Raw genomic sequence first — 13,955 nt, 5'->3', positions numbered from 1 at the left:
GGCCAGCTGTAATTTTAGCCACTCCTCTGCAACTAGCTTGGATGGAAATTCAAAACAAAATTTCCAAGAGAATTATTTTCTATAATCACCTCCTCTACCACTCCCCATCCCGCCCCTGCACACACATATAAAACTGCCCCCAGCATTAAGAAAAAAAAGTCTTTTCCAAAAAAAAGTCTTTGTTCCTTGTTGCTATGAACCCCCAAAGTGGGCTTCTAGGTGAACCCGCCCCCCCCCACCCAGGCTGGAAGAGACAGCACTCGAGGAGACAGCTTTGTCACTTTATTGCCAGTGCCCCAAAGTAGTAAAACCCAGCAGATGAGACAGAAAGGAACTATAGACCCTGGGAAACAAATTGCTTTCATGAAAATTATTTATCTTTTTTTTTTTTCTCCTTTGGAAGGGGACAGGATTGGCTGTGTTTACAAAACCCCGTGACTTTTTAGAGCTATTGTTTAGTTAATGGCTGCTGACACCAGCCACAGAGGTGCTGGATCAGTTTCTGGGTGTAAAGACTCTCAAGGAGAACCCCAGGTGATGCTAATAGCCCCTGTCAACCCCCGGAGAGGTAATTATAAAGCCATGATTAAAACAAAACAAAACCTTCAAATGTTATAACCTTCTTCACTGAGACACCAGGTGACGGAATAAGGAGAAGTAACACTTCCCCCCCCCGCCCAGTAAGCCCCAGTAATGATAAGGACCAAACTGGTCTACTGGTCCCAGACCCAGAAACGCCCACCTGGTGAGTAGCCCCAGAGGTGATGCTGTCCCGCACCCCCCCCCCAAGGGACTGCGGAGCCCAGCAGGAAACAGGTGGTTCGGGCACAGCTTCTCCAAGCCAGCTGCCTAATAGGGGAAATGGGGACATAATCAAAGTGGACAACCCTCCAATTAGAAGATCCAAATTCTGGGGACCTAATGTATGGAATGGTGATTACAGCTAATAATTCTATATTGTCTACTTGAACGTTGCTAAGAGTATAAAACGCAACAAAAAAAAGAAATGGTAGTCACGGGATGGGATGGAGGTGTTGGCTAATGCTATGGGGGTGATCACTTTGCAAGACAGAATGTATCAAATCAACACTTTGTACACCTTCGACTCACACAATGTTCTACGTCAATTATATTGCAATAAAGCTGAGCGGGGGGGGGGGGAGGGGAGGGGCGGGGAGACAACACCCTGGGCCCTGCACTGTACCAACTGAATCAAAATCCCTGGGGGTGAGGCCCCACATCAGTATTTCTTTCTGTCTCCCGGGAAGATGCTGAGGCAGAGCGAGAGGAAAAAGAAAACAAGCCAGGAAGAAGGGCCTAGAGGCAGCTTTTCCTCAAGCCCCAGAAATTTCCGAAGCAGTTACCTGTTCTCAGACAAGTCTAGTCCTTAATTCTTACCCTGGAGGGAGAGGGGAGCCCTCGCATAGCTAGAAGCTGTATTCCCAGCCCCGAGAGCATCTTAGGGAGGCAGAGTTCCTGGCTGCGCACACAGCTGAGCAGAGAATGGGGCAGGCTCCGCTCAGACCCTCCCCCACCCCCGCCCCCAGCCCTCCATCTTCATTGCCTCCTTCTCACAGGCCCAGGCTAATATGCTGTCTTCCCTTTGCTTTAAAAGTGATGATGTGGGGGAAGCCTGGGTGGCTCAGTCAGTAAAGTGCCCAACTCTTGATTTCAGCTCAGGTCACGATCTCAGGGTTGTAAGATCGAGCCCCCCGTCGCACTTCAAGCTTAGTGGGAAGTCTGCTTGAGATTCTCTCTCTCCCTCTGCCCCTCTACCCCACTCTCTCTCTCTCTCTCTAAAATAAATAAATCTTAGAAAAAAATTTAAGCTAATTTCGTAAGAAACATTTTGACACTGAAATTTCTGGAGCCCCCACCCCACCCTCCAAGAACCACCTGGCCCCTCCCCAGTGGGGCTGGGCCAGAGGCATTGCCCACAGAGCCCAGCTGCCCAGAGACTAGATTTAAACTTAAAATAGTGAAGGAAAACAGAACCCTGCAGAGTTATTCTTTGCTTTTCAGCTGTTTTCAGTTGTTTTAAACACCTCTACCCCGGAGGGTGGGTACAGAGCACAGGGGGTTGGAAGCTTCCATTTTGAAGATGCGCATAGAAGACAAGACAATGCCTTTGAGCTTAATCTCTGCCTACAAAATCCCTGCCAGACTCTGCATCCTTGGGTTCGTACAGGTTCTAGGATCTTGACAAGCCGAAAATGTCAGTCTCCCCATCCAACCCAGAGTCTGTCCAGACTCCAAGCAAACACAATTAATTAAATGGTGTAAAACTTTACAAACATTTACAAATCAGCCTCTTGGGCATCTCTGATGCCCCCCTGTCTAGCAGGCCTTTAACCTGGTTCAGTCAGAATCAGCCTAAGGGAGGGCGGTTGCTGGGAAGCCCCTGCTGCGGTCACAATTAGTGAGAAGCAGCTCCTACTGGGGCTAGAATTACTCAAAGTCACACTTATGCCACCTATTAAAAGCCCAAGTCCCAGGATGATTGTGCCATACCAACCTCACCCCAGGGCATTGGGAGGGTGGGGGCCCAACTGGCTGCCCCAGGAGACATAGGCAAGATGAAAAAGTGGCTTTCTCAGCCAGAGGTACCCATGAACTTGGAAATATGTAAGTTGATTTGGGGCTCCCCAGCCTGCTCTGGGTCATCCTCCTCAGGAGAGGCTCACAACAGTGAGGTGGAACTGATAGTATACCTAGGGGTGCGCGACAGTGGAGGGGGTCCACTGGTGGGGTCTGCCAGAAAACTTGCTGGCAGGGTGCTGGGGTCTGAGGGCCTGAGCCATGTGGATCTGCCCCAGAGCGTTGCTATGGGTCTGGCTGTGTTCCTTGGCTGGGACCAAGCCGCTGCCCCTCAGCCTTCACCTTCCCCGTGTGTTTGAGGTCATGATCCGAGCTCTAATTCTTCCTGGTCACACGGTTGTCAATTTGACGGGCCCCAGACAAGGCAAAGCCACTCCTACTGTGTCCAGAGTCCCAGCCCCACACATCCCTCTCTCCCCGCAGGACCCCACCTCTCCTGCTGCTGCATCCGTGGGCAACACCTTCTCTCAGCTTGCTCATGTTCTGGCACATCCTGCATCCAGCACACCCCTCCAGCTTCGTGACCCAGCCTGAGGCGGGGGTGGGGGGCACCTGTGCAATTTCAGAGTTCCCACATGACCCCTGCACGTCCTGTAGCTTTATACTCCACCACGTGCTTTCATGGATGGTATTTCGAGTGTGAAGCATCATCTAGTCTTCTGTAGAACTAGCCAGAATGCCGGCTTCCAGAGAAGGCTTTCAGGAACGCAAATGTCAAACCCTCCCTTGGAAGATTTTGTTAAGGCAGAAGCAGGATGACCCCAGAGAGGGTTGTTCTACTCACCTCGAATCAGCCTTATAACAACTGAACTGGATTTGAATGGCCAACTCAGGGTCTCTGGGTTGTGGAGGGTGGCCCAGCCTCTCACAGATGGGGGGCCGTGCCCAGACACGGTCTACACCTTGTGGGTCTGTGCTACACTCTTCCTCCCTGACTCTTCGTCCCCGTGCCATCTGCAGCTGGTTTTGCTGTTGTCTTGTGTCCTTTGTGACAACCCTAGTTATTAAAAAATTCTCAGGTTAAAAAAGTACAAGACAATAAAACCCTAGAAAAATAAGTACTGCTTTTATTCTACTTCAAAATATACTATATACATCTGGAACTCTAAGAGAAAGTAGACCTGGAGAAGACTCCATCGTAAAAATAAAATAAGGTAAGATATAACGACTGCCCACTTCAGGTCCGTCTCTTAGCCGGTTGAAAGGGGTGTGAGCTGCCAGTTGTCTTGCTGTCCAATGCCATCCCTCTGTCGGTGACGTTGGTTGGGGCTGCCTCACGGGGACGCTGCGTCTAGGAGGTCCTGGAGCATTCTGAGGACCTGCCGTGGCTGGCCAGCAGCCAGGTCCTGCAGCCGGGAGCCCATGTGCTCCTGGAGGCTTCTGGACAGCCGACGCGCCACCGTGCGGACGTTCCTGCCGTGCCCGGGCAGGACACCGTTCCCGGTCATGTTGCCCAGGAAACACCAGAGGACTGGAAGGACATGGCGCTCCACAGCCTGGGGCTTCTGGGGGTACACGGAGGCCACCAGCGCTGTTGGACAGAAAACGGAGAGACTGACTTGAGGCAGGCACTCTCTCCCTCTCTTGCTGCCCTCTCTTGGGACACCAACTCTATTCCCCCCAAAGGGCAGGCCGCCCAGAAGGGCCAACTAGTCATTAGACGCACCAGCTAAGGCTCGGGACACATTTAGGGGCCCATGAAAATGGCTTGATTTCTTTTAAAATCAAAAGCAAAAAATATGAAGATATCCAACTTCGTTTATATTCATGTTTATACCAGCCAGTTATAAAATACAATTTTTAAGTTTTTTTTTTCAATGGAGGAATGAGTATGCAAACGCAAAAGTACTCAGAGCCCATGATGGTCGTAATTGGTCCCTGCAGCCCCGGGGAGAAGAAAGATGCAGACACACCTGGACTGCAATCTAGTATTACTTTAATCCACATTCCCACCTCTCTGAGTTCATACGAACAGAGAAAAACCGTACCAGGGAGAAAAGTCAACACTCTCTCAAATGAAGCATTCTGAAAAATAAAGCAGCCAGCAGGGGATAGGACCAGTGTGGCCTCCCCAGTGTTTGGATGCCAAACCCCACGACAAGACCAGCAGTAATCCAGGAGGCATCGATGTGCTTTGTCAACCCGCAAGCTCTGCACAGACCCTTGATTCAGTGATGAAGCCCCTGCATCTGGTTCTCCAAGGCCCTCTACTTTTCTTTAGTCCCCAAAAAACCCACAAGCAGGCTACCCCTGCCAGCAAAACTTCCATTCCAGAGTAAATGCCAGGGTCAAAGCCACCTCCAGAGAACCCTAAGTCACTTCACAGGGGCCCCTCCAGCCTTCAGCCGAGGCCACATTACCCTGAGGGCATCCATGTTAACAAAGCTTTCTCTGTCCAATCAGTGCAGTCTGCCTATCCTCCTACCAAAGGAAAAGTGCTGGTAAGAGCAAAGGACCTTCACTTATTGATGGAACAAGGAAACTGGAACGTTCCCTGCGCTGAGACACACCTGGGGAACTAACACTGCCTGAGTCCAGAGTCTGGGGCTCAGAGTTCTGTGGCATGACTCCATTGTCCTCACAGTGCTTCGAGAAGCAGGACACTGGTCCATCTCGTAGAGGAGGAAGCCAGCACTCAGGGGTCAAGGAGCTTGCCCTAGACCACACATCTAATGAGGGCAAGAGCCTGCCTCAACTCCAAAGCTCATGCTGTGCACCCCTCGGTGACCCCAAGTCTCTAGGGGTTCCACATGTCAGGGGCTGGTGAGGAGTTTTATTTTTTTTATTTTTTTTTTTAAGATTTTATTTATCCGTTCATGAGAGACAGAGGGGGAGAGAGGGGGAGAGAGAGAGAGAGAGAGAGAGAGAGAGAAGCAGAGGGAGAAGCAGGCTCCCAAGGAGCAGGGAGCCCGATGCGGGACTCAATCCCAGGACCCTGGGATCATGACCTGAGCCGAAGGCAGACGCTTAAGCATCTGAGCCACCCAGGTGCCCAGGAGTTTTATTTTTAATCTCCAATTTGTCCTTCCTTCTGGACAGATGAAGATATCCAACTTCTGGACAGCCGACGCACCACCGTGCAGACGTTCCTGCCGTGCCCGGGCAGGACACCGTTCCCGGTCATGTTGCCCAGGAAACACCAGAGGACTGGAAGGACTGTTCAGTAGTGTAACATCATCCAACCCCCCAGGATGTTTCCCACAGGGCCCCTTGGACTCCAGGGCCAGGCTGGGACAACAGGGGGTCAGAGATGAGCTGCCCCCCCGCCCCCAGCAAAGCCTGCCACTGGAGCACTGTCATTTCTCATGGAGTGTGTACTCTGGCTTCCAAGCCACACCCTCAGGGTTCCTGCACCCCACCCTGTGGGGCCTCCCCGGAGGCTCCCCAGTGTCACCAAAGCCTCAGAAGTAAAGGTGGTCCTCATTCCTGGGGAAGGCAGGACTACACCCAGCCATGTTGGGTGTCAGCCCAGCCATGTTGGCTGGTGAGCAGCTTCATAAAGCGGGACAGAGGCGGGACCTGCTGGAAACGCTGAAGCTGGAGACAGGCTCAGAGGAGGGCACAGGTACCAGGAAAGCCACCAGGGCAGCCCCAAGATGGGAAGCTAGGAGGAGCAAGGGAGAGGTCGGCGGGGGGTGGGGGGTGGCCAGAGGGAACAAAAGAAAGCCAAAGATCCTGATTAGCCACATCCTAAGCCTCCGTGGGATCCACCTGCAAACCAAGGTGAGGACTATCCCAAGAACCAGGCCCAGGCAGGTCTCCCCCGTGCCCACCAAACGGTGAGAGGCTCACCTGCCCCTCACCCGCCCCCCCTCACCCGCCCCCATCCCCGGCACACTGCACTCCCACCTGAACTCGCTCCCTCCCAGCAGCCCGGCGATCACACACGGGCCCAGGAAGCTCACTTCTACAGTGAGGCCCCCGTTCCCCGGGTCCGGGAGGCGGAGGTCACCTGGCTGACAGCGGTGGGCCTCTCAAGTTAGCAAAGGCAGGCAGTGGCCCTTCTGATCATGAGGAAGAAAACCCCATTAAATTGGAGCTTACAAGGCAGCTGAAGTAATTAGCGAAAGATTTACTCCTGTTAAGCTGTGCTATTATTAGTCCACACCTTGTGTCAACTGAAATGTTCTTCTCGGCTCCTGGCTGACACCGACCTACCCAGAGAGCTATGTAGAAACTTTTGCCTTTGAGGTCTCTTGGAAACAGGTAGAAAATATTTACATTTAAATGGATAATCTAAAGTGAGGTACCCATCCACCTCTGGGGCCCATATATCACCTGTACAAGGACAGGTAAGGGTTTCAACCAGAGAACGCAGATTTTGAGCAAGAGAAAAGGGTTCCTTGTCTGGTGGCCAAGTGTCTCCATTACATGGCCCCTGGGCACCAAGATCGTGACACTGTGGCCCCCAACCCTACTTTGCTTGCCCCACCTGTTTGGAGGAGAAGGCCTGGCACCTGGATGGGAGGTGAGGGTCCACTCCAGGGACACCGGAAGGACTGAACCAGGGCACAGAGGCAAGGCCAAGGGCAAGAGATAGGCTGGTGGAGGCGCAGAATGACACCCTTAGTCAGGCAACATGTGCTGAGCACCCCAATGCGGACCGGGGCTGGCACAGGGTGGGACCTGCTCTTGGGAGGCTCGGGAAACTCAGGCAGGAGGGCTAGGGAGAAAGGAGACCCAGGGGCCGGCACCAGACCAGGCGGGCACCGCCCAGGTAGAGGAAGAAGGAAGAAGGGCAGAAAGGGGCTCCACAGGCCACCAGCCACATGTGGGCAGGCACAGGGGATGAGAGATCCGTCTCTGCAGGGTGGCTGGCATGCTGGTGCCCAGGGGACAGAGGCAGGGGCTGCTCAGGGAGGCTCTGTGGCCAGGCTCCCGGGGACAAATCCTGGATTTCTTGGCAAAGGACCTTGGGCACCTAACGTTTCTAAGCTCCAGTTTCCTTATTTCTATAAAAGGGATAATCATTGGGGTGCCCGCGTGGCTCTGTCAGCTAAGCATCTGCCTTCGGCTCAGGTCATGATCTCATAGTCCGGGGATCGAGCCCCGTGTCAGGCTCCCTGCTCAGCAGGGAGTCCGCTTCTCCCTCTGCCCCTCCCTCCGGCTCATGCTCTCACTCTTTCTCTCTCTCAAATAAATATATAAAATCTTTTTTTTTAAAAGGGATAATCATGGAACCCACGCCCTCCTTATGATGTTATGAGGATTAAATGATCAGTGCATACAACTGAGGCGGGGGAAGGGGCAGAGCCTGGAGGGCCAGGGAGCCAGACACTAGCCTGAGGACAACCCATGCAAGGATTTACGCGTGGAGGCAGCACCACCTGTCTGCATGTTAGGGGGAGGGGTGCTCAGAGGTCTAGAGAACAGAGTCCTCCTGCCTCCTTCCTGCATGGGACCCTCCTAAGAAGGAAGAGGAGGCTTCTGGCAAGTACGAAAGATGAGAAAACCAAGTAACCTGCCCAAGACCAGAATTGGCGTGTGGCAAATGGGTCTGTCTGCCACAAAGCCTGTGTCCTTTCCATGCTGCCAGCTCAAGGGCCACAGGAGGTTTCAGCCCTGGAAAGAAATCACTCGAGACTGCAAACTCAGAGCAGACATCGGCTTGGAGCAAGCTCTCCTCAGCCAAAGCCTGAACAAAGCAGAGCAGACTCAGACCAACTCCGCGTAACATGGGCCCGGGCGCCCGGTGAAGGGCTGGCATCCAGGCTGTGCTCTGCCTTGCAGGCTGTGCATGCCCAAGAAGGGACAGCTCTCATGCTCACCACAGGGCTGCTGCTGACTGAGCCCCACGCCCGTGAGCCAGGGTCTACCCAGAAGAGCTGGGGATTTTTCTGATTCACACAAAGGTACCCTATGGACCAGGGGAAGTCCTGTGTGCAAAGAAGAAATGCATCATCGTTTCTTAAAAACGAGTTAGTGTATGTACCAACCTGCCTCATTTTGGTCAAGACCAAAGATTATCTTTTGGTAATGTGGGAATTATTTTTAAAAAAGCAGATTATCAAAAATTTTCTAAAAGCCCTGTGAGGATTATTGGATTATTTGGGGGTTCTAAGATAGTGGGTGGTTCAGCTTCATGCCAGGAAGCTGACTGGAAGGCTGGGGCGAGGGGCTCCGGGATGCTCACCGGACAGACGTTCCGTGACCTCAAGCACCGCGCGGCCACTCAGGAAACGCACCCGCCCAGCGAACGCTTGTAGGAGGCAGAAGTTGTCTGGAAGAGAAGGAGGGTGTCAGCGGCCAGGATGCCGTGGCCCGAGCGATGGCACCCGCTGTTCAGTGCCACGTACCTGCAACACCCACACAGGGAAGGAGACCTGTCGGGGAGCCGAATTAAATTCTCTGAGTCACAATGGGGTGTTTGGGGAAGAGTGAATGGCCTGATATAGTTACACTGGCTCCCAAACGGGTTTCACTTACTCCCACAGGTCTGGTTCCTATTGTCTGTCCTTCCTCAAAGCTGCTGAGTTTGGGGGCAAAAGAGCGTTTGCTCACAGTCCTGGGCAAACCAGGAGGGCTGGTCACCCTACCAGCAGCAGAAGCTTCTGGCTGGCTCTGTTTGGGTCGGGGGAGGGGATTCGCGGGGGGCGTGTATTAGCGCTCAATAGTTTATATATAACCTCCCTGTGTGAGACTTGGGCCCAGACGGCATCCTTGTAAAGACCAGACGGTTTGTCCTCCACATGCCCCAACCCACTCTTCAGGAGGGTTAGGGGAAGGAGGGATTTTTAACTTTTTTTTTCCAATTGTCCCAGCACCCTGACACCCACTGGGCTCTCAGCCACATCAGGCTTCAGGAGACAGTTCTCCTTGCTGCCCAGCCACGCTCATGGTGGGGCCCGAGGACTGGGGGCTCCCCCATTTGGATGCCAATGGAGTGTTTATTAAAATGAACCACAGACGGTGAAATCACAGGCAACTAGGGTGGGGAATGTTTGGGGATAAAGAAGCCCTCTGGCATTCTTGGGTTGTATTTCTAAAGCCAACCCCAGCAGGATCCCATAGATGCTAAATCTAGAAACGGCTCATTCTTCCCCGTTCTGGCTGACGTCTCCTGGTTTCTCAAACTATTACACTTGAAGTCCCGCGTTCCTCACAGAGACACACAAGGTGAGCAAAGTAGCCCTTTACCTGAGAAAAGCGTGCTCATGTAGACGATACACACCCAGCCCCCAACACCGCCCCAGCCGTCCCCACAAAACTCCATGGGACGGAACGCAAATAACAAAACCACTTTTCGGGGGATATGGCCACGGGGCCTGCCTGCACCTGTCGTGGAGGTCTGTCATGGGTGTTACCACAGGCGCCCCCAGAAAGTGTGTCCCCCAGGACACAGCCCAGTCCCAGGGGCTGACCCGCTCAAGGCCAGATGTCTCTCAGCAGGGGACAGAGATTAGAGACCCACCCGAGGAAGTCTTTCCAGGCAAGTTCCACCTTCTCCGGATCCCTCAAATACCTCAGCATCCCCCTGGATATGCAATCAAAGCTTCGCTTTTCCCACCAGGCAACTATTCTAGCTAAGAGCTCATTCCCTTGCTCTCCTCCTGGGAGCTGTAAGGGATACAGAGGAGAAAATGTACACGTGTACATCACATACATCCCTGCTCCTTGCAAAAGCACCATCCGTAAGTTAGGCAAGAGTCTTTAAAATAATTCGTTCTGGGGTGCCTGGGTGGCTCAGTCGTTAAGCGACTGCCTTCGTCTCAGGTCATGATCCCAGGGTCCTGGGATCGAGCCCCGCATCGGGCTCCCTGCTCTGCGGGGAGCCTGCTTCTCCCTCTCCCCCTCCTCCTGCTTGTGTTCCCTCTCTCGCTGTGTCTCTCTCTGTCAAATAAATAAATAAAATCTTTAAAAAATAATAATAATTCGTTCTGGGAAATAAAAGAGAGGCCCGCCTCTAGAATATTGCAGTTAGCAAGAAGTGGTCTCAGGGTGTCTTGGTAAATCTGTAATTGTGTAAGAATAGGTCTTTATATCAATGTCACCTGTATTGTTTCCAGGTGCTTCTATTTGTCCCACCACATCATTAGCCATGAGCTCACCTCCAAAGACAAGGACGTCTGCCTCCTTGCTCTCCCCAACAACACTCAGTCCAGGACATTTTCTGGACACAGCTGGGTCTCCCCGCTCCTGGTGGCTGATGTGGCCTCCCAGAGCCAGAGAGACGTGAAGAACTTGGGGGTACTTGAAAATGCACATCCAGCAGACATCTGTGCCAGATCATGCTCCCATGTCCCTGGCACACAACAGGTGCTCAATAAATGCTCCAGGACTACAGGGAGTGTTAAAGCAGAGACATTAAGCATGCCCGAGCTGGTTTATAAACCCCAGAGCTCAACGCCCCAAGTAGCTGGCCTCTCTCCCGCCGTCTGCTTTTGTGGTGATGGCTCGCCTTCCAGGTCACACCCAGGCTTATTGAGCGGCGGGAAAGTATACGGTGAGGGGTGTGGGCTCTGAGTCCAGGTGGCCTGGGCTGAATCCTTAACTCTTCCACATTTCTCTGTGTTGACATTGGACAGAACCTCCTACACCTCAGTTTACCCATCTATAAAAAGCCGATAATACTCATATCTTCCTCTTAGAGCTGCTCTCATGTTATGATGCTTAGGATAGTGCCCTGAGTGTGTAATTACTATGTAAGTTATCAGTTATCTTTGCTACTGTTTACTATCATTACCCAAAAATGCTCCAAAAGCCCAGCAACCTGAATGGTGGAAAGACCATTAAGAGGCTGGAATCTAACCTGAAACCTTAAAGATCCATGCTCCGTTAGCCCGAGTTTTTCATGGGTCCCTCTGCTATGTTACAAGGAAACCACAGCGGGCCTCGGTGCTGCCCACAGGGCAAGCAAACAGCCACAGCTGGCAGGCCACACACTTATCCTCCCTGGGCCTTGCCTTCCCTCTCTGCTAGGGGGCAGGGGTCTATGGGGCCTCGCACCTGCCCCATGTGGCCGAGCCCCACAGCCACCAGACCACATCATCCTCAGGCTCCTGGAAAGCCAGAGAAGAACTGTTTTAAAAGAATGAAAAGTATGGTATCATGGATAGTGACAGCAAAGAAACTGGGGTCCAAGTGGATCCCCGACAATAAGCACAGGACTCTGTGAATCTCATGTCACACAGCCTCCAAAACTAGGTCCACTCATCGCAGGAAAAGTGGGAACGATCCATTTAAACAGAAAAATGCAAGCTATGGTCTAGGCATGGGATAGAGCTGTTAAAAGTGACTCAAGTGTGTAATCATACATAAAGGCTTACGCTCTGCTTTTTTTTAAAAGCAGGAGGCAAATTTAAATGCATAATATCATCATGACTTGACACAAATAGGCACAGAAAAAAATATCTGAAATGAAAAGTGCCAAATGTTAATAATGGTCTCTTCCAGAAGTTGAGACTAAAAATGAGGGGCTTTCAAATTTTTCCTTCCCAATGCTTTGTATTTTCCATTTTCTCAATAATGAACAAGTATGACTTCTACGTGGTGGAAAATAAACTTTATATTTTTAAGCTAAGCTGCTTGGTACCATGAAAAACTGGTCAGTTAAACGAAAGAAGCAAAGTCTAAGTTGTATTTACATTACAACCTTTAACCAGGGAAATGTGTACACATGTAGACAAGAAAGAGAAGAGAGATTTTTAAGCAGCTGGTACACTAGAGGGGCACCTTGGATGAATTTCTAAATTCCCTGAACAATACCATGTTGGTCATATGATTTGTATAAGGTAATGAATTTAGAGTCAGCAGAGCAAAATAACAAAAGTAGATCTGAAGCTGCCCATTTCAGAGCTTATCTGCTCTCTCCAGCACTGGCTGGGGGCTGTGCTAAATTAAGAGAACTCCTTTTGACGCTCAGTCTGACCAGGAGGGAGTGGGCTGTCAGCAGCCTGATGTTTTAATTAGTGAAGTTTCTTCTATAGCTAACCTGGTAACAGGGCCCAAAGACAGAACCAGCCAGTCTGCTCAGGAACTGCCTTGATCCCCAGAATAACTCCCCTGAAATCAGAAGGTCTTCGTGCTGAGTAGAAAGGATGCCTCTCCAGGGTCCTTTCTGGAGAGGTCCCCAGGCAGGCAGTGACGAAAGGCAGAGGTCAGGGAGCAAGGTGCCCACATGCCTCCTTCCTCACCACCTCTGAAAAAGGGGACATGGGCAGAAATCCCTACCTGCTCTGTCGACCACCATACCACCCACCCCATACACCCTCAGGAAGACCAAGGAACTGGAAGAGATGGGGTGGCTGATGAGTCAACCTATCACTGAATTTCAGAATCAAGAGGGACCCTAAGAGGTTCCCTAAGAAAGCCAACCTCCCAATTTGGCTGTGCCATCTGGACTTTGTGCCAGAAGACGGACTCCCCCGGCTGTGTTCTCAGTCCCCATGGCCCCCGTTGAGTGGGGAACAAACCATAATACGCTGAGACATTCCTTTGTGACTCTCCACATTTAAGTATTTCACAGCATTTCATGGTTCCTCTCCAGCCTGGAGGCTGGATCCCTTGAGGGGGATGACACTAGGCTTAGGAGAAAGCTCCCTCTGCTCAAAGGGCTCCAAGCCACTTCCAGGAGGGGCCTCGGGATGCTGAGGGTGGACTGGAGCCACCAGGATGAAATGGAAAGGAAGACTTACACCCCTTCCCTTCTGCCACTCCTGCTCCAGTCTCTGCTTCTACCACCCAATCCCCTGGGACAGTGGGAAATTTAGTGACCTGCATCCATTTTTTCCTTCCGCAGGTCAGACTCAGACCATTCCAGGCAGATGAGAACCATTCCCAGAGAGAGCTTGATTCTACCCTAGGTACTCCCTGGCAGTGATGAATTCTTACTGGCGATCTACACCCCTCCACTTCTGCCCTTCATAGATATAGAAATCAGCTGGTCACTTCATCGTTAAAAACATTTCCGGGGGCACCTGGGTGGCTCAGTTGGCTAAGTGTCTGCCTTCGGCTTAGGTCATGATCCCAGGGTCCTCGGAGCTCCCTGGTCCCTGGGGCTCCCTGCTTAGTAGGGAGTCTGCCTCTCCCTCTCCCTCTGCCATCCCCCCCCAACACACACACTCATGCTTTCTCAAATAAATAAAGAAAATCTTAAAAAAAAAAAAAACACTTCCAAAACCAAGGTTGCTCATTGGGCAGAATGGGTATGGCTCACAGCACAGCCACGTGGCCTCAAGAGCCCACTGCTGCACCTGCTCAAAATGACCCAGAGCCAAGACCCTGGGCTTCACCCTCTGGGCCCCACAGGAGCTTTTTTGCCAGGGGTTTGCTGGGCTCCATCCAACTCTTCGAGGCCAACAACATTCCATTCCAGCCTAACACTGACCTAAGGATTAGAGAGGAAAATAGTATCCCTC

General features: G+C 51.9%; 1 protein-coding gene across 2 annotated transcripts in view; it reads right to left on the bottom strand.

Annotated features, from left to right (window-relative positions):
* Positions 1–3,644: 3,644 nt before the first annotated feature.
* The window catches only part of TOGARAM2 (TOG array regulator of axonemal microtubules 2), a 50,829-nt gene continuing 40,518 nt past the window's right edge, over positions 3,645–13,955 (bottom strand). The window contains exons 20-21 of one of the 2 annotated variants that reach the window (XM_027622283.2): positions 8,732–8,818; positions 3,645–4,129 (exon numbers count right to left, since the gene is read on the bottom strand). In XM_027622283.2, the coding sequence (XP_027478084.2) occupies positions 3,873–4,129; positions 8,732–8,818 (344 nt within the window). In that variant the 3' untranslated portion in view covers positions 3,645–3,872. The remainder of the gene's footprint in view (positions 4,130–8,731; positions 8,819–13,955) is intronic. The other variant, XR_003524672.2, reaches the window with a different exon arrangement.

Source organism: Zalophus californianus, chromosome 8 (genome assembly GCF_009762305.2).
Source record: "Zalophus californianus isolate mZalCal1 chromosome 8, mZalCal1.pri.v2, whole genome shotgun sequence".
Lineage (NCBI taxonomy): Eukaryota > Metazoa > Chordata > Mammalia > Carnivora > Otariidae > Zalophus > Zalophus californianus.
This window is presented reverse-complemented; position numbering and strand designations above follow the sequence as displayed.